Raw genomic sequence first — 23,366 nt, 5'->3', positions numbered from 1 at the left:
TCGTCAACATGTGTAAAATTTGGAGTGGAGTACAGTGTGGAGCTCTTCTAAAACAAGCAGCGGAACAAGACTTGGTCAGTGATATAAAGCGGGACATACCCAAATTTCACTCAAATTGGAGCAGCTTACGACGAAAATACTTGAGCAAAATTCCAACAGGCATAAAAAGCATCAAAAATTTCCGGACTTTCGGAAGCCATTTCCCCCGCGCTACAACCGAAAAAATCCTCGAAGCATGTACGCGCGTGAGCCGCACGCGATGGCGCAATTTGTTCCAAAAAAATAGCAAATAATAGGGACAGCCCTAATACTAGAAATGGCGCGCGCTTATGGCCTCCGTCCCCGAATATGGCTCCTGTCTCAACTTATTAGCTGGAGTGTGGCCACAATCTTGGGCAACTCCGCCGTGGTGCGTACGCGCCCACGAGCAATGCCGCTAGCCATGATAACCATGAGAAAATCAATTCACGGGTTTCCTTTTGTTTCCTATACGAGCATGGGGCTCCGCTATAATAGAGGAAAATATTTCGCGTATTCTCAGATCAACTACATGTAGATCTTACAACACTTCCAAGACCGAAATTCCTGGATTTGCAAGAGAATTAATGTGCAGGGAAAACAATTGCTATATGAGAGACATTGCAAAAGAACTTGCTTTGACCAGAGGCAACAGGCATTTCGGAAATGGCCTATTAAGACATTTAAATTCAACCCGTTTCAAGGAGTAGTTACCGTATCATGAGTTGTGGCATAAATATTTTAGAACTTTGTACATACATTTAGTGTCTACACGTAATCGCTGTTTCTTCTATTTATTCGCTAGTCGGATTTAGTTTTAGTGGGTTTTGTAATTTATTAGCTAGTAGCAGGTAAAGAGCCATTATTTTGTATGGATACTCTGTTAACAAACCATCACCATCACCAACTGCCGCCGCCGCCACCACCACCACCTTCATCATCCGTTTGTCAACCAATCAATGGATCGACTCCGTATGGCTCACATTTTCTGCATTGGCCGGGATTCATTTACCACACTAGAGCTTTGTTCCAACATTTTATTACTTAGCTAGCGTTTCTAAATTACACTGAGTACTATTTTTTTACTGTCAAATCCAACTGACAAAAACGAAATTACATATGAAATAAAATAAGAAAGTTGTATACTTGCCAATTCAAACAAGAAGTTCCACTATTTAAAGAATACCCCCTACGTTTACCGTCTTAGTGCGAAATGTTACGTAAAAAGCTTGCAAGTGATCATACAATGGAGTCAAGCGTCTTTGAAATTAATCTTGTTCCCATCACTTCAATCATTATCAGTTACTAATCGCAAAAAAAGAAAACCAGCAACAAAAAAGATAATGTCGATAATGGTCATAGAACCTACATTGACAACGTTTGGCCAAAAAAGGACGCACCACGATCAGCTTCTTGTTACTAAGGCCCAGTCCATAATATGCCGGAGAAATTTGAAAACGCAGCTAAATTTCTCCGGTTTGCTTTGAAAACGCTCTTCACACGGAAGGAATTTGAAAAAGGTTCTTTTTGAAAACGATGACATCAAGATAAACTTGTGATTACCCTGTCCAAGCTTTCCTAAAGAGAAACCAAACTGACCGGTGATTGTTGTTTTCGAATTTCTCCGGCGTAGTATGGACAGGGCCTAATTATTGTTATTTGTTGTCATGACTACTATGAAATAGCCAAAAGTACGCTGGACAAAAATGCTCTGGATCAACGTTTTACGACAAAAAATTAAGACAAGCTAAACGATGGAAATAATTTCGTGAGTGTCTTAAACTTTATTAAATTCCACACATGGAAATTTCTTTTCATATCGATCACGCAAGGAAGACTTGAGTTACAGTGAATCTAAATTCGCCGAATGAATAGCAAAAGTACGGAAAATCGCGCGATTTCTGAGAATAGTCACAGTTTACATTGACATGGTAGTGTTAGATCAGTGTTGTTGTGCGAAGAACATTGTTGCGTGTTTGCGGAATTCTTTCATGAATTAGACAAGATATTATGAAGAAGGAGCGATATCCGTCTAAATAGCACTATAATCCTGTAATAAATCAGCGGTTTAGAGAAGCAAAGATTCAAGTTGTCATGCTACTACCACTGAAGGCCACAAGGCAAACCAAAGAAAGTTATTTCAAGCTGTTAAGCAAGAAATTGTGAGAAAATGGCAAGCTCCTGGTAGATGAGCCTAGAAAAAGGTCCGAAAACTTTCCTAAAAGCAAAGATAGCAGTGTTTGAGGTTCTCGGCCGATCACGCTTTAACACGCTATAACAGCAGTATCTTGTGCAATTGTGGCTTGTGCGAAGCGCGAGCTTAAGGCAGCCATATTCACAACAGGTGGAAGACCGGTCTAGTGGCAAGATCAGTTTAAAGACTTCAAAGATCAGTCTCTGAAGACAGTATCGTATTTCAGTGGCCAAATAAAGTTATGTCTTTCTCATGCTTTCTTGTCAAAATCTTGCCCAAAAATCCACCAGCACGTAGAGTTTCATCGCAAAACACTTTAAATGTGACTCTTATTTCTCAGAAATCACGTGATTTTAAATACTTTTGTGACTCTGTTACCAAATTTGGACAAGGTGTAACGCAAGCCTTTCTTGCGTGATCCAAACAAAAAGAAGTTTCCATGTGTGGAATTTAGTAGAGTTTAAGACAATTACAAAATTAGCCGTGTCACTTTGTTTTAATTTTTCGAGGTAAAACATCGATCCAGAACAGTTTTGTCCAGCGTACTAATTATCTTGCAGCTCAATAAGCACAGTTTACAACGAATCTAAAATGTTCGGCTTGTTTATACTATGCTCTATAATTTAAATCCTATCTTTACATCCCTGGTCAACATTAATGCCGAGCTTTACACAACTAGTTCCAATCGGGCGCCGATAAAATGCAAATGCCCTACTCACTTAAATCTTTAATAATGTATCTACTTTGAAACACGTGTTAAAACACAGTGGTTTCTAAATTAAGTGGTAACCTAAGTCTCACAATAATAATAATAATATAATAATAATAATAATAATAATAATAATGATAATAATATTTACAGGTAAAAAGAACGTATATATTAGCACTGTAAAATCAGATCCAATCAGATCGACGCGTCATTTGAAAACACATGGCTTGCATAGCGCTAACGCCTCAGTCAAATCAGTGCTGAACAGTGCTACAGAGCAACCCCGCTCTACGGACACCCACTTAATAAGGACACTCGCTTACAACGGACAGTTTTCTCTGTCCCGACACCTAAAAGGTCATATATTTTCTGTTAAATTCGCCCGCTTAATGCGGACACCCGGATAGTGCGGATACTTCTGCATGTCCCTTTGGTGTCCGTATTAAAGGGGGTTCCACTGTATTTGAAGGCTTATTCTAAGCCTAGGGATCGGATAAGCGTTTGGTTTATCAGTACCGGCGTTTAACTCCGGTTCTGTTGTATGAAACGACGTTACTTCCCCTTTCCAGGTTGGGACGCTTGGCCACCACAGGTTACACCCAGCATTTTCAGTATGATGCCTCGACAAGTCACTGGTGCAATTTACATTCCTGGGTGGACAGGGACTTGTCTTGCCCAAGAACACAACACAGTGACACCGGCCAGGGTTTGAACCCATACCTCCTGATCTCGAGTTGAACCCCTTATCATTACGATCTGCGCCTCATTAATGATCTACACATCACTTTTCTGCGTCACGCCCTCTAGGTGATGATGGTCTTGTAATGGACTGCTATTTGTGACCAAGGTTTTGAGAACACGAAGGGAATTCGTTATCACTTACATTAGGCAACCATTTACTTTTATATCACGGTCACGTACCGTTTCACTTACATCATTTTTTTCTCTGGTTATTCAATTGGCCCTGAAAAGCCTCATTATATTGGGGGAGTGATCTCTGCATGTAGTCAGGGTCAAATTAAACTTGTTTTTTCGTCAATGGACAGTTCGCCGTACGCAGACAACCGCACGATGTGTGTTAAGTTCGTAAGCAGGTGTTGGTCAGTTGTTGTCAGTTTCCATTAGAATGTCACCAAAATTTTGTTCCAGCAAGAAAGTTCGTTCATCGGTTTTGTGAGGACGTGACTATTCAAAGCTGTTGGTAACTGTTGGGATTGTGTTAGTGGTGTTCATTCAAATGGCCGAGAATGTTAACGACCGTCGGAAAGAACTGTACGAACTGTTGTGCACTTGTCAATACGGTCTCCAGCAAGCTTGGTTATTAAAAGATTTATTACACGACTTCAAATATTCAGAGAATATCCCACGATCACAGATAGCAAAGTTAATCCTTTCTGTAAGGCCATTAAGGACGTTCGCACTAAATGTTTCTGCGCATCCTTACTGCGCACGCAAATTCACACGCCCCGTCATGCATGAGAGCGCGCGCTAAGTAATAAAATGAACAATGATAGGGCAGATGGCCATTGCTATAGCTTTGCGTGGATTTAACGATCTTAGACGTTCGGTGACCCCTATTTTTCTTTTGATGGATCACTTTCTCTACCTATTTTCTACGTTTAGCGAAATAATGAAGAAAATCTATCGACTAGAAGTTTGAATTTTTTGCAAAATGCACCATCGAATTCCGTTCTTTTTAGCTCTTCGTTTATCTGTGCGACGGTTTCAAATGCCTCTTGAAGGGGTAGGTTTTGTGAAAACGTTGGTGACATTTGGAATTATTTTTACGCAACAGACGCACTTCTACAAAATATGACTGACATCGTTTGCCTCCGTTGACTCACCTTTGATATTTTGAAATATAAACCCCTGTAGACCATGCTGAATTACGTGCGACAATTTTTCAAAATCAGGGTAGTTTTCCACACGCTTTTATCTCTGAAACGAAGTCGGTGACCCCCATTTCTTTTTTGCATTTTTGACACAAGTAACTCATTATCTGACTGCAGTAAAAAAATTTAAAAAATCTATAGACTGGAAAATCTTCGCGCGAACGTCCTTAAACTACGAGAAAACAACGTGGGACCATTTGGGGCAATGAAGCGGCAGCAGAGCAGTCCGCTGGACTTAATTGTGCACTAACAATAAGAACACCGCAATACTATGATTTTGTAATAAATAAAATGAATGACAGATCTTTATGTTGTCAATTCAGTCTAAAATCGTACTTGTGATTAGTCAGTAAACGATAGAAAAATTTGGTTATTACTTCTTGATGTGTACCAATTAATAGACTTTAGTTCTATTTGTATTGCGTATCTGCATGCTTTTTTAAATTAAATGTCGTGCTTTGTGCTGTTTTAGAATTCAATGTGAGTATTTATTAAATATTTATGAACTCTGTCATCTGGAGGGGGAGGTGCAAACCTACACCAAAACGTTACCAGATCACATGCAGGCCACAAGCTGCGAGTATATGTCTGGCAGTTACCTTGCAGGCCCTGATGCGTCTGGTAAGTAATTTGTATATATGTACTGAATATGGTCTTAGTGCTCGGAGTCCCCCTCTTACAATGATGATAACAAGGATATACTGTAAAGTTATGTAGATGACTATACTACAATAAAAACGTCAAAATGATTAGTCTCAAGGAGTGCTTTCCATTCAACCTCAAATTCCGGAACTTTCGAAACGGGAGCAAAATGGTATGGAAATTTCTTAGGCAAGTTTCTGGGAAAACCAAAAAGTGTTAAAAGTTCCGAAATACAAACAATCAATAGGAAATTTCAGAAATTCAGGAGGAAATCAAAAGGAACGGAGATTTCCAAAAAAATTTTTTTTTAATTTGGGTACACATCGCAAGGTTGTCCTCTTTGCCGGTAATTATGGAAAAATCTGTTCCATTAGCCACTAAAATTTCCGGAGATTTAAACCAGAATTTTTGATCGAATAGAAAGTGCCCAAGTACTGCTGGATTTTTCGTCTCCAAGAGACTTCAGTTATATTTATGTTAAGAATGATTATTGACTTAAATGTAATAGAAGTTACTAGGACCTCCAGTAAGTTACACCTTTGAGATCACGCTGAATTCCCTGGTGACAGGAAGGCAAGGCAGGAGTCCCCATTAACACATCATCAGGGCTACTTAGTATCAAATCTCACAGTCCAATTTTTTATTCCTTGCATCTCTACTGAAAAACAAAACAAAAGGCAGATGCCAAGAAGCCCACCATGAGTATTTAATTGTATGTATTAATCCAAGCTGGGAACAGCTTTTGACAGTAAACACTGACTGACATCATGATAAGACTAAAGTCCTTGTCAGTAAGGAAAAAACTCGGTAAGGAAATCATAAATTGTTTTCTCAAAAAACGTTAGCCCTAGAACAACCTACCATCATTATGTTACTGACTAGACTCTATTTGAACCTGATGTTGTGACAGACAGGCATTTATTAAGTCCTAAAATATTAGTATTGTATAGCTGCTGTATGCCCGCTATTGGAACTGAGCGTACATCAATTAACAAATAAAGAAGTTTCGAATGTGCTGTGTTCCGTTGTAAAGCACACAGGAAGCGGTAGAGCACCAAAGAAATGTACGGGGCAACACCAGACGTAGTAGAGTGTTTCTCCCTACTTCTTGAGTGCTCTACCGCTTCCTAAGTGCTTTACAACAGAACAAAGCACAGTCGAGGCCTCTTTATTTATAACGAATCCATTAATTTTCCAACACATTCAGCTAATATTTTCAAGCCAAACTTTATTTTCCATACGAGGAAAAGTAGCGTCAGCATATCTGTTCTCTGATGAGGCACGCTAAAATAAGCCAACCACAATCCTTGTTAGGATTGTTCAAATAATTTTATTGGCTAACGAAACAACAGCTGTCAATCACAAACTAGACTTAGTTACCTTTTCGGTTTTGAGTGGCTTTCGGGAGAAGAACGATCGCTTTTTAGTTTGATTTGAAAATAAGGATCTTAAAGTTTCTAATCCAGAGGAATCCGGCCGTATTGAGGCACATGAAAATGCGCACTTTTCCAATGTAAATACGAAACAAAGAGCTCAAGGCTTACGGATGATGATGCGAAATGCTGAGCTGTATTTGAAACAAGCTACAATTATTTACGGCTTGCAGCAAGATTGCCCGAACTAGTGTCAAAGTTGGAGAGACTACACTGCTCCCAATGGTTCTACTCCGAGTGCAGGAGAGAATATCACAGCAAGCTTTGAACTGATTACTCGTCGATTGAGCGTTGTAATTGTTGAGTTTCACTTCGCTAAGATGGCTGGAGATCACCTATTTAGCGAACGAGCGTTACTACACTCCATGTAAGTGTTGTTTGAGTAATTTTACATAAAGAAAGCTTCTCATCATAAACAAGGACAGCTCAACTGGAGTTTTCTGTCGTTGTTTTACTTCTGACTGACCCGAAGGGAAGTTCTCTCTATGTTCCCCGAGGCTTTGCCTCGGGGAACATTGAGGTCGAGGGGACACAAAACTCACCAGTTCCTGCAGAGCCAGTCATTAAGTGTTTTGTTATACCTCCCCACTCAAAAATAGAAATAAAACTGCGAAAAAATCGTTTGCTTTACGCTGACTGGAATACAAATTCGCCGCGGTTTCAAGGAGCATAACCTGATCACGTGAGTCGAAAGTTCACGTTGTTGTTTCCCTAGGGAGTTAGTGAGTTTTGATCGCCCTAGGGAGTAAATGAGTTTTGACCCACAACAGGTGACACGTTCGCTTCCAATTGGAAAACGTATTTGAGTTGGGAGGTATAACAAAATTTGTTATTTTAGAGCAGTTTTAACACTTCTGTCGTTCTGTTGTTAACAATGGCTTCCATGCAGGCATGTTTCCATTGCTTTTGTCAGAGTCACAGGGGACGTTAAATTTGAGTCAAAATTGTCACAAGTCCGGGGCAAAAATTTGAAATTCAGCTTACCGTGCATCTGTTCTCTGATAAACCACGCTGTTTCAGCCAAACAGAATGCGCGTTCTATGGAAACTTTATTGTAATATTTTCAAATAAGTGAAACCTGAGGGCAGAGGTGAATCTGTGCAAGTACAAGAAGCTGTCGCACAACCAAATCTGGCACAAATCCTGATAAACATCCCATTACCCTAAAAATTACAGCTCACAGGGATTTGGCAATGAACTGGAAGAAATTCCACCGTGCTTGGAAAAACTACGAAATACCTGCACGTCTAAAAGATCCTGAAAACCATACTGTAAGTAAATCGCTGAGAACTGCCACACTGTTAACCTGTATTGGCTCAGACGCTCTAGATGTGTACGAAGGCTTAGAATTCGAGAGTGAAGACGATAAGAAGGACAATGATACTGTTCTCCAAAAGCTACAGTGTTATTGCATCGGAGATACAAACAAGATCTACGAGAGATATCGATTCAACAAGAGAGACCAAGAGCCAAACGAATCTCTGGATACTTACGTCACCCATTTATTCTTTTATCTTCAACTCAGGTTTCAGTGATGTTGGCCAAGACATGTAACCTCGGAGTGTTACAGAACAGTCTAATTAGAGACAGGATTGTCATTGGAGTAAGAGACAATCAAGCACGCAAGAAGCTCCTACAAGTCTCCAAACTCACAATGAAGGAATGCATTGACATCTGCAGGTAATTTGAGACCTCAAGCCAACAGTTGAAAGAAATTAATCTAGAGGAAGTCAGTGCCATTTGTCCAATGAAAAGAAACCTCTGCCCCCCAGAGGAGAGAGAGAAATCCGCCGCAACTTCTCCGCCAAAACGCATGTCTGGAACAAGCTTAAATGTCCTGCGTGGGGTAAGACTTGCTCTAACTGTGGAATTCAAAACCACTTTGCGGTAGCCTGGAAAATCAAATCGCCTCCACTCAGTTCGGGCACATCCTCCAAACCTCCCACACCGAGATATGTCCGCAAGCCAGTGTATGCAGTGGAGGATTCCGACTTTGATGAATATGTTACTTGTGTTGATGTCAAGGAACGAGTCTGTGCTGTGGAAAATCCTGATCACAAAGACAAATTGCTTGCAGTAATGCTGTTAAATGGCCACCTAGTCCCATTCCAACTGGACACTGGTGCCACAGTGAACATCTTACCTGAACAGTCTTTCAAAAAAGTGTATGGTGAAGACAGTCTACCCCTGCTGGACAATGCAGAAGTAACTTTTGTTATGTACAACAAAACTGAGGAGAAGCCGATTGGCAAGAAACGTGTTCAAGTTGTGAACCCCAGAAATGGAAGAAAATAGTGTGGAATTTGTAGTTGTAAAAGGGAAAGGCAAGCCTCTGCTTGGTTAACGAGTCAGTGAGCAAATGCAACTCATCTCTGTGGTCCGACTATTCAATCTGAAGAACCATCGCAGAGCAAAACACCAATTACAACAGAATCTATTCTCAAAGAATATGCTGATGAATTCAGATGAGAAGGAAAGTTAGAAGGTGTTCTCCACCTAGAAATTGACCCAAACGTACCACTAGTTCAACTCCCAACAAGAAAGGTGCCAATCGTCATTAAAGAAAAGCTAAAAGAGGAACTGGATCGTTTGGAAGGCCTTAATATCATCACACCGGTAAATGTTCCCACCTCCTGGATATCAGCAACTGTCGTCACCTTGAAGAAAAATGGTAATGTCTGACTGTGTGTGGACCCCAAACCACTTAACCAAGTCCTTAAATGCAATCACTACCCGCTGCCGACAATTGAGGTTGTCCTTCCTGAGCTCTCAAATGCAAGATGCTTTACGGTGTTAGTTGCCACAAATGGGTTTTGGCATGCGTCCTTGGACGAGGAAAGTAGCTACACAACTACACTTGGAACTCCGTGTGGAAGATACAGATGGCTCCAAATGCCATTCGGCATCTCATCAGCCCCTGAAGAATTCCAGCGAAGACTGGATCAGGCATTAGAAGGACTAAATGGATGCAAGGCGGTTGCTTATGACATCCTTGTATTTGGATGTGGAGCTAATGATGATGAAGCAGTAAAAGACCATGATCAGAAACTCATTGCTCTCCTTCAGCGCGGCTGAGATAAAGGTGTGAAGCTAAATAGGGGAAAACTGCAGCTAAGGCTCAAGGACGTCACGTACATGGGCCACGTGCTCTCTGCTGATGGGTTACAACCTGACCCTGAAAAAGTCAAGGCAATCAGAGAGATGCCGGTACTGACTAACAAACAGAGCATCCAACACCTCCTAGGGATGACTAACTACCTAAAGAAGTTTGCCCTGAGACTTTCAGAGCTCATGACTCCCTATGCAAGCTCACCAACAACGACAACGAGTTCCTATGGGTTGGGCAAGTTCATGGTGCAGCCCTAAAAGAGACAAAGAAGATCCTTTCACAACTCCAGTCCGAAAATACTTTGACTCAGGTACCATGTCCACACTACAGTGTGATGCATGGCCTGGGAGCATGTCTAATGCAAGATGGACATCCAGTCGCATATGCATCCAGGTCCCTGACCTCCACAGAGGTTCAGTGCGCACAAATTGAAAACGAGTTATTGGCCATAGTATTTGGAATGGAGAAGTTTGAAATCTACCGGTATGGAAGGAAAGTGCTGGTCGAATCTGACCAGAAGCCTTTGGATGCAATCTGCAAGAAAAGCCTCTTAAACGTACCGAAAAGGCTACAACGAATACTCCTTAGACTCCAACGCTACAAGTTTGAAGTTTTCTACAAAAAGGGAACCTCCCTTCTCATGGCTGATCCCCTGAGTTGTGCATATATGTCACTTAAGGAAGCCACTGAGGATCAGGAAGACGTCATGACAGTCTTAGAAACAAGGTCTCCAACAGAGATAGAAGCAGAGCAAGTAAAGATGCTACAGTATGTTCCAGTGAAAGATGAAACTCTCTGCCAAATCCAAAACCTTACTCAAGAAGATGCTATCCTCAAGACCCTCGCTTGCGTCATCAAACAAGGCTGGCCAGAAAGTAAGCTCCATCTCCCACCGGAAGTTCAAGACTACTTTCCATTCAAAGAAGAGCTTACACTTTAAAAGAGAGTTATTTTCAAAGGAGACCGTGTTGTCATACTGTTTCAAATGAGAGCTAAGCTCAAAAGAAAGCTATACTCCAGTCATCTGGGCGTACAGGCATGCCAGAGACGAGCACGGGAAGCTTTCTACTGGCCTGGTATGTACAAAGAGATTGAAGAATATGTCTCCAAGTGCCAAGTCTGCAATACATACCACCAAGGGCAGCAGAGGGAGCCCATGATCTAACACCCAGTACCATCAAGACTGTGGCAGGTCCTTGCTCTCTTTGAGCTCCAGGGCCAGGACTACAGTACCTTGTCACTACTGACTATTACTCAAATTTCTTTGAGGTTGACAAGCTTGTTAGTAAGACATCTAAAGAAGTAATTGGAATACTCAAGCCTCATATGGCAAAACATGGACTTCTGGACAAGATAGTAAGCGACAACAGTCCCCAGTTCAGCTCACAGGAATTTAAGAAGTTCAAAGATTTGTATGAGTTTGATCGTGTCACAAGCTGTCCCACCTACCCGCAGTCAAATGGCAAGGCAGAAAACATGGTGAAGACTGCGCAGCGAATCATGCTCAACGCCTTAGAGGCTGGCAGTGACCCCTACTTGGGATTCCTTGACTTCTGCAACACCCCCTTAGAAGGACTGCAACACCCCCTCAGAAGGACTGGGAACATCTCCAGCTCAGCGCCTCTTTGGCTGATGTACCAAAACACTCCTGCCTACTGCTGGCAGACTACTTACACAACCTGAATTTGACACCACTTCCCATCTTCTTCATGCCCAGAAGAACAAACAAGCCTTCTATTACAACATTGGCACTAAAGAACTCTGGCCAGTTGAACCAAGGAGCACCTTTCATAGCCATCCACTCAAGTACAGTCAACAGCGGACCCAAACAACCATTGACAAACAAGTTGGTGTACTCTCTACCAAGTAATCACTGACAATGGCAGGGTGTATTGCAAGAACTGTCGACACCTTTGTCTCACAGCTGAAGTCACCTCAATCACCTCCTGACATGGAGATGTCTAGCTGCGATCCTGGTCTCTTGCCCTTGACCACAGTTGAACAGGTACCACCAGTAGCTGAATCAATGTCCCAATAGGTGGTCAAGCCACAAGCACCACCAAGCACTCAAGCTGACAATATAACAAGTCCAGAAAGATGTAGCGCCCTGGGAAGAGTCCTACGAAGAGCAGCATACCTCAGTGACTATGCATGCTGACACTTTTCCTATGCTGTTTGTTCTCCGAACAATGGCTTTAAAAAACAATTCAAGTTTCTCTTTCTTTATTCTTTCTTCTTTTGAACAACGAAGGGAGATGTAACGATGTTAATTTATGCATGTTAAGTTAATTTATACAGTTCAGTCTACATCTGGGATCCCGGATGTGTTTGCTCGCTTCACTTGATGTACACTCGGCTTAGCTCGGCTTACAAGATTAAATGTTGTGTTTAGAAGCTCTGGTGCTTCGTTGTCTGCCTTAGCGAATACATTACAAGATGAACAGCTGGATATTATAGAGCATGTATATCCCAGATGTTGTGGTGCCAGCACAATCGCCGCTCCTTCTCAGAGGTTAATATATTCTCACTTTTTTATGCTATATTCTAAACCAAATAGAAGATGGCTTTCCTATGTTTTTTAAGAAAATGATGCTATTTTGAGGTCCATCAAAACTGCTACAAGTGTTCTGCTTGCATGCCCACTAGCAGTTTTTGTTGACTTCAAGCATGCATTATTTTCTTAGAGAACATTGAACACCATCTTCTATTAACAAGGTTTTTCTTTTCATAATGTTTGACAGCCTCGTTGTCATTGATAACGTTTTGTCCTCAACAGCTTTAAAATAGCAAAATAAGAATAAAATGTAACCGACTTCTTTAGTCGATAAGACCAAAAAGACCAAAAGACCAAAGACCAAACTATAAAACACAGCTTACTTACCAGTTATTACAGATTTAAAGTTGATATGAATACAATAATGACCAATGTGAAAGAAAGTCCAGGAGTTGTTGCAGGACTTATAGCTGTAAACAGCAGAACAAAGCAAACATAAAAGTTAATTTACTCTGATAACCTATACTTTTCAGGGCTCAAAATTGTGCACTATTTGCCACAGGCAGCACAAGCCCAGAAGAGACAACACAAATGCTACCCTTGCTAATGAGTGGTATTGTGTCAGTGACTCTATTTATTCGAGTTTGTTTGAGAATGAATGCTTTTGTTTAATTAAAAAAAAATTTTAATTTTCTGGGAATAAAACACTTAACTTTTTGTTGTATTGTATTGCCTCATTACTTCCCAGTTTATTGGGCTGTTCTGAAACGATTTCGGTGAGCTAGAAAGATGGTGCTAGCTCACCGAAATCACTTCAAAATGGCCTCAGTAATAAGGAAACAACAACGAATACATCATGGCAAAAAGTAACTCTATTTTACACAACGTAACCGTTCCCTCCATATTCAATTGATAAAAATTTATGCATTGATAAACCATCATATAGTAAAACTGATCTGATTGATATCGACTAATTGATCAATTTGACTTTGATTCATTTTTAACTGATTTCATCCACTTCAATACTTATAATGGTTTGGTTTAACTGAGCAAATTGTTGCAATTTGTACAATTGCAATCAAGACATGACAAATAGTTTGCATAAATCATAAGTGATCGCAGAGTGATATACAACAGTGTTCACATTAATATGACGAAAACAATAGATGTAATGAGAAAAACCTTTATTGCATATATAAATGAGGATCACAAAAATTCTGTTATCTCATATCAAGTATTGCAATGACAAAATGAGATGTTATGAGGATAACGGAAAACTGTTTCCTTCTGAGTTTGAAATTGATCATCGTGCAAGTGTTCAACAACAATAGCAGGACGTTACAGAATTTTCAGTTTATTTCCTAGTTTCACTTGCTGCTAAGACATCTAGTTAGTGGATGTTAGATTCTTGCAACTGGCTTAGTGCACCTGTTTAGCAGGTTAATTTGATGATGGATTTTAGAACAAAACTTCTTCACTTTGTAAGAAAGGTGAAGTCTGCATATGAGCGGCCCATTAGGCTGGTGCTTATCTCCAGTTTCAGAAGCATGACGCGACTAGGTGTATTTTTACTCCTCCCTTGGCCGTCACAGGGTTACACCCAAGCATTAAAATCAGCCATTTAAACACCTGCGTTGAGAGGCACTGTGAGAGTCAAATGTCTTTTCCAAGAACACAACATAATGTTCCTGGCCAGGGTTCAGACGGAAATAATCCGTGGAAGAAAAACACTGGTAAGTGTGAGACCCTTGCACATGATGTTTGGCAACGCTTCGTTCGAATGCTGTCAAAGCTATCAATGAATCGATGCACCCACCTGTAAACCAAAATAGACTTAAATTTGGGAGCACTTGTTTGATTGCTTTGGCAGCCATTTCAAGAAGTTTACAGATAAAACAAGTGTGGACACAGGCGGTCCAAGCTCAAGCTGTAAGGGATGATCATGTTGCATAGACACCATGGCAGCCACATGGCAAAATTACAAGACTTTTGCATTATGGGCTTTGCAAAAATTCTGAGATGCTCCACAGTTATTCTGGTACCTATGAGCTTAATCTGAGCGATGGGTCGCAATTTGGGTGGATGGGCTGCGATTTTGCAGGGAGCCATCATCTGCAGCAAAATGAGGGGAATGAAACTGCTTGTAACTGACATGTTTGGGCATCTTTTACTTCGCTTCAGTCGGTAACTTGGTGGATAATGGAAATCAAGGGACATCGGAAATGAACTGGATGTGTGGATGGCACAAGACTGATGTGATGTGTTTTCTTTGTGGCTCTTAGAATGCTGTGGTGAGTGGTCAGTTGGGAGTTTAAGTAACTACAACGCTGATGCTGAGGACAACAATGAAGTTAAATTTTACCTACAAATCTTCCGATACTCTTAATTTGTTTCTCTTTGTCAAAAGAGAAACAAAACTGAATACGGAACACAGTCAAAATTTTGAAATATAATTTTTTAAAAGTTATCCGTCACGCTTCATGTTCTCCACACAATGCATAATTTTACCCCTTCAGTGACCAAACCCTCATTTCTATATTATTTGCATAATCTGATCACCACTACATCTCATAACTTTCTAATGCAACCACGAGTTAAAAACAGAAACAAACCAAAAAGGATCGAAAGCTACCAATCACAACCCAGACTTGACCATTTGAACCTTTAGAAATGAGCTTCTGTTTCTTGGGAGGTCCGCTAAGATGATTGATGATAGTGTAACGTGAAACCGTTGATTGAACAGAGTTTGCGTTTTATTAAAAAGCGCAGAAAGTATTGGATATCAACCATACCCTAAAGACTAGATTTCCACAGCCCTCTAATATATTTGTTTTAATCTAGTATGATTTATTTAACGAGTAGTTCCGACAATTAAAGTTAAAAATATACGTCCACGATAGTTTCCCAGCAAACTGTGCTTAAGAATCAGAAAACCCCAAAAGTTACCATTTTTAATTTATGCAATTTTTCCGAACTTTCTGTTGCTTTTTGTGCAATGTCCAACAAAAGAATGGCTGGACTACTCCAAGAAAAAAATGTGATTCACCTCAGCATATTAGCACATGTTCTTCTATTGATATATTTTGTCAATGTACTTCAGTGAAACTAAAGCAGCAATTTTACGCATAAACAGGGCAAAAGTCTCGGTTGGAAGTCGACAAAATCATACGGAATTGATATCGTTTTAATAGACCAATATTTTTGTCGAGGAAAAACACTTGACTTTTAACGATTTTTACCAATACCGATTTCTATCTATCAAACACATGTCCCTGTGACACAATACCGCTCATAAGCAAGAGTCTTCCTGTGAGCTTCGGCTGACTATGAATTAAAAAAGGTTTTCTTGAGTAGAAGTATTACTGCTAACTTTTTAAGAGAGCTATGGGTTTGGGAACCTGGGCATAACCGCTCTCTACGTTGTCTCCAGATTTTTTTCAATATTAGATATTAAATTTTAAAGTGACCTTGGGAAGATTGAGATATCTTTCATATTCTTAAATCTTCATCAAATGATATGTAAATATGCATCTCTTTTCACCATGTTTTTGATATACAATATATTTCAAGTAACAAAATACTTACTTAGATTAAAGGGTCCTCCTCTCCCTAAGACATCATTCTCGCCGACAGCCAACACTTCAATCATTACTTGCACAGGATCGGGTTTAGTTTGAGGGCTCTTGAACTTTAAGGTGGTGTAAGGAATCTCAAGAGAGGGCTTATCTCCAAGAAGGCTTATACAGTTGATATGTGGACCACATATTCTGCAGATGTAGTTCCTTGCCCCCTTTACTTCATTCCATTTGAACAGCTCATCTTTTTTAAGTTGTGTGATATTATCAGCTTTAATTAAAGTTTCTTTAAAAAAAACAACAAAATACATGTTAAGAGTCTTGACACAGTCATATACTTATTTCTATTAAAAACAATGAACAAAACACCAGTTTCTATGCCAAGTGGCTGTATATACAGAGTCAGAGTCAGACCAGTATACACCCATTCAAGTAGAAACAAACACATACAAAGGAATATCATTTGAAATACTGATTGTTTTCTTACGCCTCTGACAATCCTTTCTTCCTTTTTAAGATGTTGAAAAAAAGGAGGGAGAGAACTCATAGATCTGACACAACATTTTTACCATTCTAGTCCCACTGGGTGGGGAAACCACATGGCTCTTCAGATGCAGTGTTCAACATTGGCTTGTTTAGCATTACGGAACCATTTTTTATTCAGAAAGTGACGAAATTTTCTGTGTAGGTAGAAAAACGAATGTCGCTTGTTCACTCCGTCAGGCTTCCTGTTAACGTTCTAGTGAACCCACTGATCAGTGCATGAAGCTATTGCAGTACTTTGTGCACCAAACTTGATGAGTTTAGTTTGGCCACTAATTTGTTCTAGTGGCCTATTCATGGATCATTTAGTTGGCCAACAGTGTGTTGTGTTTTTTAAGTAAACCTTTCACTGGAAGGCGAAGAAGTCGTTTTGCCTACAAGTCGATTCGCCTACATAAAAGTCGTTTTGCCCACATGATCGCAGTCGTTTTGCCTACATCGAAGTCAATTCACCTACATGATTTAAGTCGTCTCGCCTACGCTTGAGTCCAAGTTATTTTGTTTTTGTTGAAGATAGATGAACACTGACAGTCAAACTTCTTTTGGTGAAAGGGAGGTCGAAGGGAAAATCATGCAACAACAGTTTATTTTTGCGAATCAGCGATATTTTATAATCAGTGTCACTCAATCACATCGTGCTCTTTCACATCGAGCTCTATCACATCATGCTCTTATTATAGAGTAAATCTTTGCGGGAACTTTTTTTGTGGTAACTTTTTTTGTGAATGGCGGAAAAAACAGTAAAAATTGCAAAAATTAGAACCCACAAGAATTTAGTACTACATGGTACTCTCTACCTTAAGGGGGCCACTTGAACATTATACACTAGTTAGGATGACTTCTCGCTTTGACGATAAAGTACGCACACACTCACGTATCATTTCAAGATGAAGATGACGTTTATATCTCTTTTTTGGTAAACTGTACATGAACTCATCCTGCTGGTGATCTTCAGGTTTATTGGTTCAGTTGTTGAGACAGAGCATTCAGCACAGCAGTGCAGTTGCAGTGGAATACTCTTCTGAAAAACATAACTATAATTTATTCCTGTAAACCTATTTGTCACTTTTTAGATATGAAAGCTTTTTAGCTTTTTAGTATTGTAAAGTAGTATTGGAATGTGGGCGAATCGACTCGATTGTGTAGGTAAAACGACTTTGATCATGTAGGTGAATAGACTTCCATGTAGGCGAATAAACTTGTAGCCGAAATGACAAGTTACCGAGGCTGAACTGTGGGTGTCAGCACAAAGGTTCTGATGAGTTGATTCATTGAACAACTACATGGTCCCGCGACATAGGCTACAATCATAGACCCACATTATTTGGCTGAAAGGGAAAGTATTCATGGTTCTTTATTTTTTCCTCAAAATTTTAATTGCGATTCACACTACTTACAATACTGGTATGGCTACTTACACAATTTACAACAGTAATACAACTACTCAAGTTCCATAAATTACTGACTAAACTTGTTATACAATGCAATCACTTATACACTTCATGCACTACTTCATGCACTACTTTCGCCTAAGCCAGACTCCCATAGTTTGCATAACAGTGCTATTGCAATGATTGAGAATTGTGTTGCTAACCGCTTGATGATCAACAGCACGAAAATTGAGTGTCTAATTATTGGTACCCGCTACGAGCTCACAAAAATATCTATTGATTCCACTGTCGTTGGTGATTCCATCATTAAACCATTAGATAGTGTCCAGAACCTTGGTACCTGGTTTGAATGACACATGTCTATGGATATCCACGTCAGCAAGATTTGCAGCAAAGCTCTTTGTGGGCTTTACAGCATTCCACAGATAAGGAAATATCTTACACTGGAGTCAACAAAGATATTGGTTCATGCCTTTGTCACCTCGCACCTCAACTACTGTAATTCACTTCTCTTTGGTCTTCCGAAATACCAACTTGATCGTCTTCAGAAGATTCCAAATGCTGCTGCTAGAGTGATATATCAGATTCCTAAATTCAATCACATCACTCCTGCTTTTGTTAACCTCCACAGGCTCCCAGTAAAGTTTAGAGTTCACTTTAAGCTGCTTCTTCTCATGTATAAAATAAAACTGCATGTAAGGATGAACATTTTTAGTTCGTTTACGTGCGTCCTCTGATGGAATTGGCTGAAAATCGGCAGGTACGTTCCAGGATACCTCCTTCGAAAAAGCGTGTCAGGCTTTGTTTAATTTCGCTTCCACTTCAAAGTTATGGCCTCTTTAGTGGAAGGAAACGTCCGCATTGAAAATATCAAACTTTAGGAGGGTGTAGGAAAAAACCAACCCACATCTGGAAAATCTCCGACACCCTTTTTGAGGGTGATGTGTGAGAAAACATTTGTGATGTTAATCGTGCCGCCCCGATAATTCAGGCGTGGAAGTGAACCAGTTTAAGCCAAGCAGTGTTTCTGGGTATTTCTTTTAATATCACTGTGACAATAACTTTTTGGGAAATTTCAAAGATATGGTTGTATTCTATAACTATTAAGCTTTCAGAAAATGTGTAGGTTGATGGGGTTTTCTTTCAAAGTGCCAGCATAAGAGCGCGATTTCCAAACAATGTCAATTCACCTACCATGATACCTTAACTCACACGTTCTGACGATAACCTTGTGCATGATCGTTCTTTCTTAGGAACTTGTACTTCAAAGCGAAATCAATTCAATATTACTTCTGCTAGGGAAGGATACTTGCGATAAGCCCGATGTCTGCCAAAATCAAATATGCACTTTCAGCCAAGTCTTGACATGTACACGTGCAATGTGTAGTTCCATAAAATATTCATACCCCCACCAGGGAGGGAATTTCACGCAAGCCCCCCTCCTCCCCGGAATTTCCAATTTCTGAACACAAAATAACCTCCCCACCCCTCCAGAATTTCTATGAGTAGTATGTACACCCCATCCCCCTCCCCCCAATGCCCTCTGGAAAATAGTTTTGGCAAGAAAGTGTGTTGAAAGTTGAAGTAAACACTCCAAACACTTAGCCGTCTGCATTGCACATCACTGCTGTTTATTTTCGATCGATCGTAACATCTGAAGATAAACAAAAAGAAAACTTACAGCAATTTATTTAAACATGCTTTAAAAAAGATAGATAGAATGGTTACTTGTCAAATTAGCTTCCTATATGACTAAGTCCATATGTAAATGTGGTGCAATTTGAAGGACTGATAAAATGAATGTGGATAAAACTGACACCATACTTTTATCGCGAACATGATCGCTAACACACTCGCGATGAAAGCCGATTTTACTGCAAAATTACATACAAATGGAAAGAGATAAACCTGAATAAGAAATTCTCAAGTTTGTGAAATCTTAACATCATTTCTACCTTCATAAAGAAACCAGTTTTTTCATGAAAGAAATCAACAGCCACTTGACATGCAGCTTCCTAGACCAATGCGAAAACAAACTAGGCTAGTCACCAGTGCTCTCTGGTACACAAGGTGACTCCATGTAGACTGGTAACAAGTAATGAGTAATGGTGGCACATAACAGCACGTTCTTCGCACTTGTTAACTACTAAAGTGCTTTTTGAAGAAAGAAAAGTTATTTCAAATATGTGATTCAAATACAAGTATTTAAGCTACCATTTTACCATGTGAAAGATATACTTAGTTGGTAAGAAAGGATTTTTGAACAGCTAGATCGCTACTTGAATCCATATTAAACTGAAGGACATCTGGAAACTAAATTTATCATCCAACCCCCCTCCCGCCCAGAATTTTCTGGGTCTTTGACCCCCCACCCCTCCGGAATTTCCAATTCCCTCCGTAGTGGGGGTATAGATATTTTCTGGAACCACACATTTATTGTTGGCTTTGATCCGACAGCTTAACATACACAGTTCTAAATAGAGCTGTTACAAAGAGAAATGCATACTCGTGAAAGATTGGCAAAGGTTTAAACAGATTTACCCGTATACAAGTAAAGGAAAGCAGGGGTAGCACATTTGAAAAACAAAGTCCATTTATTTTAATATTCAGATCAGAGATCTGATGGCAAATCTGCAAATTTTCAAATGATTAAGTGATGTAAACTATCAATGGACTTGCTGCAAAGTTAACAGGAAATGATCAAGTGAGTGAGTGAAATTGGTACTCATATAGTAGATAAGAAAGGATTTTTGAACAGCTAGAATGATACTTAAATCTGTATTGAATCGAATGACAGCTGCAAACTAAATTTATCATCCAACCCCCCTCCCATCCAGAATTTTCTGGGTCTTTGACCCCCCCCCCCCCCCCATCCCTCTGGAATTTCCAATTCCCTCCTTGGTGGGGTATGGATATTTTCTGGAACCACACATTTATTGTTGGCTTCGATCCAACAGCTTAACATACACTGTTACAAAGCTGTTACAAAGAGAAATGCGTATTTGTGAAAGGGTGGCGAAGGTTTAAACAGATTTCTGCGTATACAAGTAAAGGGAAGCAGGGGTAGCAAATTTGAAAAACAAAGTCCATTATTTTAATATTCAGATCAGAGATCTGATGGCAAATCTGCAAATTTTTAAATGATTAAGTCATGTACACTGTCAATGGATTTGCTGCAAAGTTAACAGGAAATGATGAAGTGAGTGAAATTCGCACCCATAACAATACTTCTGAAAATTGGCATTCAGAAGTAAAGAGTAACCAAGTGAATGCACAATGTATAGTGACCATAAAATTGGGAAATACTGATCAGTGATACATGGACCTTAAAAGGAAGCACAATCTTAGAAACATTCTGTTAAAACAAAGTGCGACAGTCACATTTGTAATGTTACCAAACAATGGACAAATGGAAAGCGAAACAAGTAATTGTACTTGAAGCAAAGGAACACAAGAAGTGAAGGAGGACAAAAACAAGTGAAATTCTTCCTCATACCTCAGAAATAATTACACAATTTTCCAGTGAAAAAGCAAAATTTGAGTAGGATACAAGGGAGAGCATGACCTCAATTTACAGTTTTATGCTGTTATTACAAGTATATTTCCCTTTCATACTGCTGAAAAGGTAGAACAGAATAGAGTCATCTCACAAAACAGCATTTTAATCTTGAATTTCTAAACAATCAACATAGACTAAGGTAAGATAAAGTTTGCATTGGACCAAGCAGTCTACACTGCCACAACTTATCCCAGTTTCTGTAGCATCAGCCCCTGCCCCCCCCCCCCCCACCTCTTAGAAATGATAAATTTGCCAGTACTCATTTGTATACCCCTATGGAGAGAGGCACTGTGAAACTTAAATGTGTTCCACAGGAACCAAACAATGACCATGGCCAGGGCTCAAACCCAGATTGCTCTATCTGGAGTCCAGCAAACTGACCATTCAGCCACTACCCCTCCTACAGCAGGGCTCAAAATTGCGACTCACTGGTCGCCAATGCGACCAAAAATTGAGCACTGGCGACTACGTTTTCAGAACTGGTCGCCAGCTGGCGACTCGCATTTTGTCCGATAACTGAAGAAAACCACGACACAACTTTTGTTTTTAAATCTATATATTAGGAAATCAATTGGATATGGTACCTAGTATACAACTCACCTTTCCATCCCCAGTAAAATAATGTCTGAATATTACAAGATAATTGAAAAAATTGAACGTATTTCAACACGTCGATACTGCGTTCACGGCGCGCCATATTGTTTCAGCGGCTTCTTCCGAAACTGGGATCGCAGGTGCACTTCAACACCATGTGCTTTTAACTTGCCGCAAAAATGGCGGCAGATACCAATCATATGCAAAATTTCCATTCACGAAAAAGTTTGAGATATGGTATATTCCAGAATCGGTCTATATTAGTAGGACGTTATCTATGTTTCTTACTTTATGATTAAATATTTCACTCGAGCTTCGGATTAAGTCTCATGGCCGTCGCTGAAGGCCCTGTGGCTGAACTTTCAAGTTTTGCAAATTTTGAAGAAAAGAAAAGGAAATCGAACCTTTTGATGTCATTTCCGAAAACAGCTAACCAAATAGGTTCTTTTGGTCGAATAAGTAAAAATTCGTTATTTTGCTTCTGTCGGCCGATTCTCGATATTTTTGGATTTACGCTCTTAATGCTTCGCTTCATTTAAAACGACTATGGAGACAACCATCACCTTTGGACCAGAGACATATCACCTGAGAACAACGGTAGCTTTATAACTTAGTGTTACTCGTGTTGTTTCTAATTGTTTTCGCTCTCCAATTGTGACTTTTCTTGCATGCAAAGTAACATATAAAATCGTACTCTTGTGCAAGTTATATATAAAATAAGTTGGTGACCAAAATTTATGATCTGGCGACCAAAATTTTTCCGTTGGTCGCCAGCTGGCTCTCGAACGAAAAAGTTAATTTCGAGCCCTGCTACACAAACAATTAACATGGAACTTTAAAACTGTTTTGTGAGTACAGTCTTAGGAGGCATGGCATGAAGATGAAGGATCAAGTAATCAAGGAAAAAATGCAGAGGGAAATATCTGGGTTGTGAGCAGTGTAGAATGTATCACATTAATATGCCCAGTGAAAGGGTTGCTAATTTTCCTAAAACCAAGGAACAAGAGAAGGGTGAAGCAGAAAGTTAACAAGATGGAAATGAGCCAGTTGTATTGATGGTACGCATGCTTATGTTGCATAAAAAATACATAGTGCAAATTTCAGGAATTCTTCTCAGATTCAGGAACCAAATAAAAGGAATTCTTCAGGAGGAGAAAGTAACTAAACAATACATACAAGACAAAATTATTTATGGTGACCCATATTCAGTGTG

At 39.8% G+C, this 23,366-nt stretch overlaps 1 protein-coding gene across 1 annotated transcript in view; it reads right to left on the bottom strand.

The window, feature by feature from the left end:
- Positions 1-5,921: 5,921 nt before the first annotated feature.
- LOC149109328 (uncharacterized) overlaps positions 5,922-23,366 on the bottom strand; it is a 91,652-nt gene continuing 74,207 nt past the window's right edge. Inside the window, exons 5-7 of the mRNA XM_089294612.1 lie at positions 16,077-16,352; positions 12,879-12,961; positions 5,922-6,113 (exon numbers count right to left, since the gene is read on the bottom strand). Coding sequence (XP_089150738.1) covers positions 12,885-12,961; positions 16,077-16,352 — 353 coding nt within the window. The 3' untranslated portion in view covers positions 5,922-6,113; positions 12,879-12,884. The remainder of the gene's footprint in view (positions 6,114-12,878; positions 12,962-16,076; positions 16,353-23,366) is intronic.

Source organism: Orbicella faveolata, unplaced genomic scaffold (assembly GCF_042242905.1).
Source record: "Orbicella faveolata isolate gen_17 unplaced genomic scaffold, um_ofav_v1 contig_25, whole genome shotgun sequence".
NCBI classification, from domain to species: Eukaryota; Metazoa; Cnidaria; class Anthozoa; order Scleractinia; family Merulinidae; genus Orbicella; species Orbicella faveolata.
This window is presented reverse-complemented; position numbering and strand designations above follow the sequence as displayed.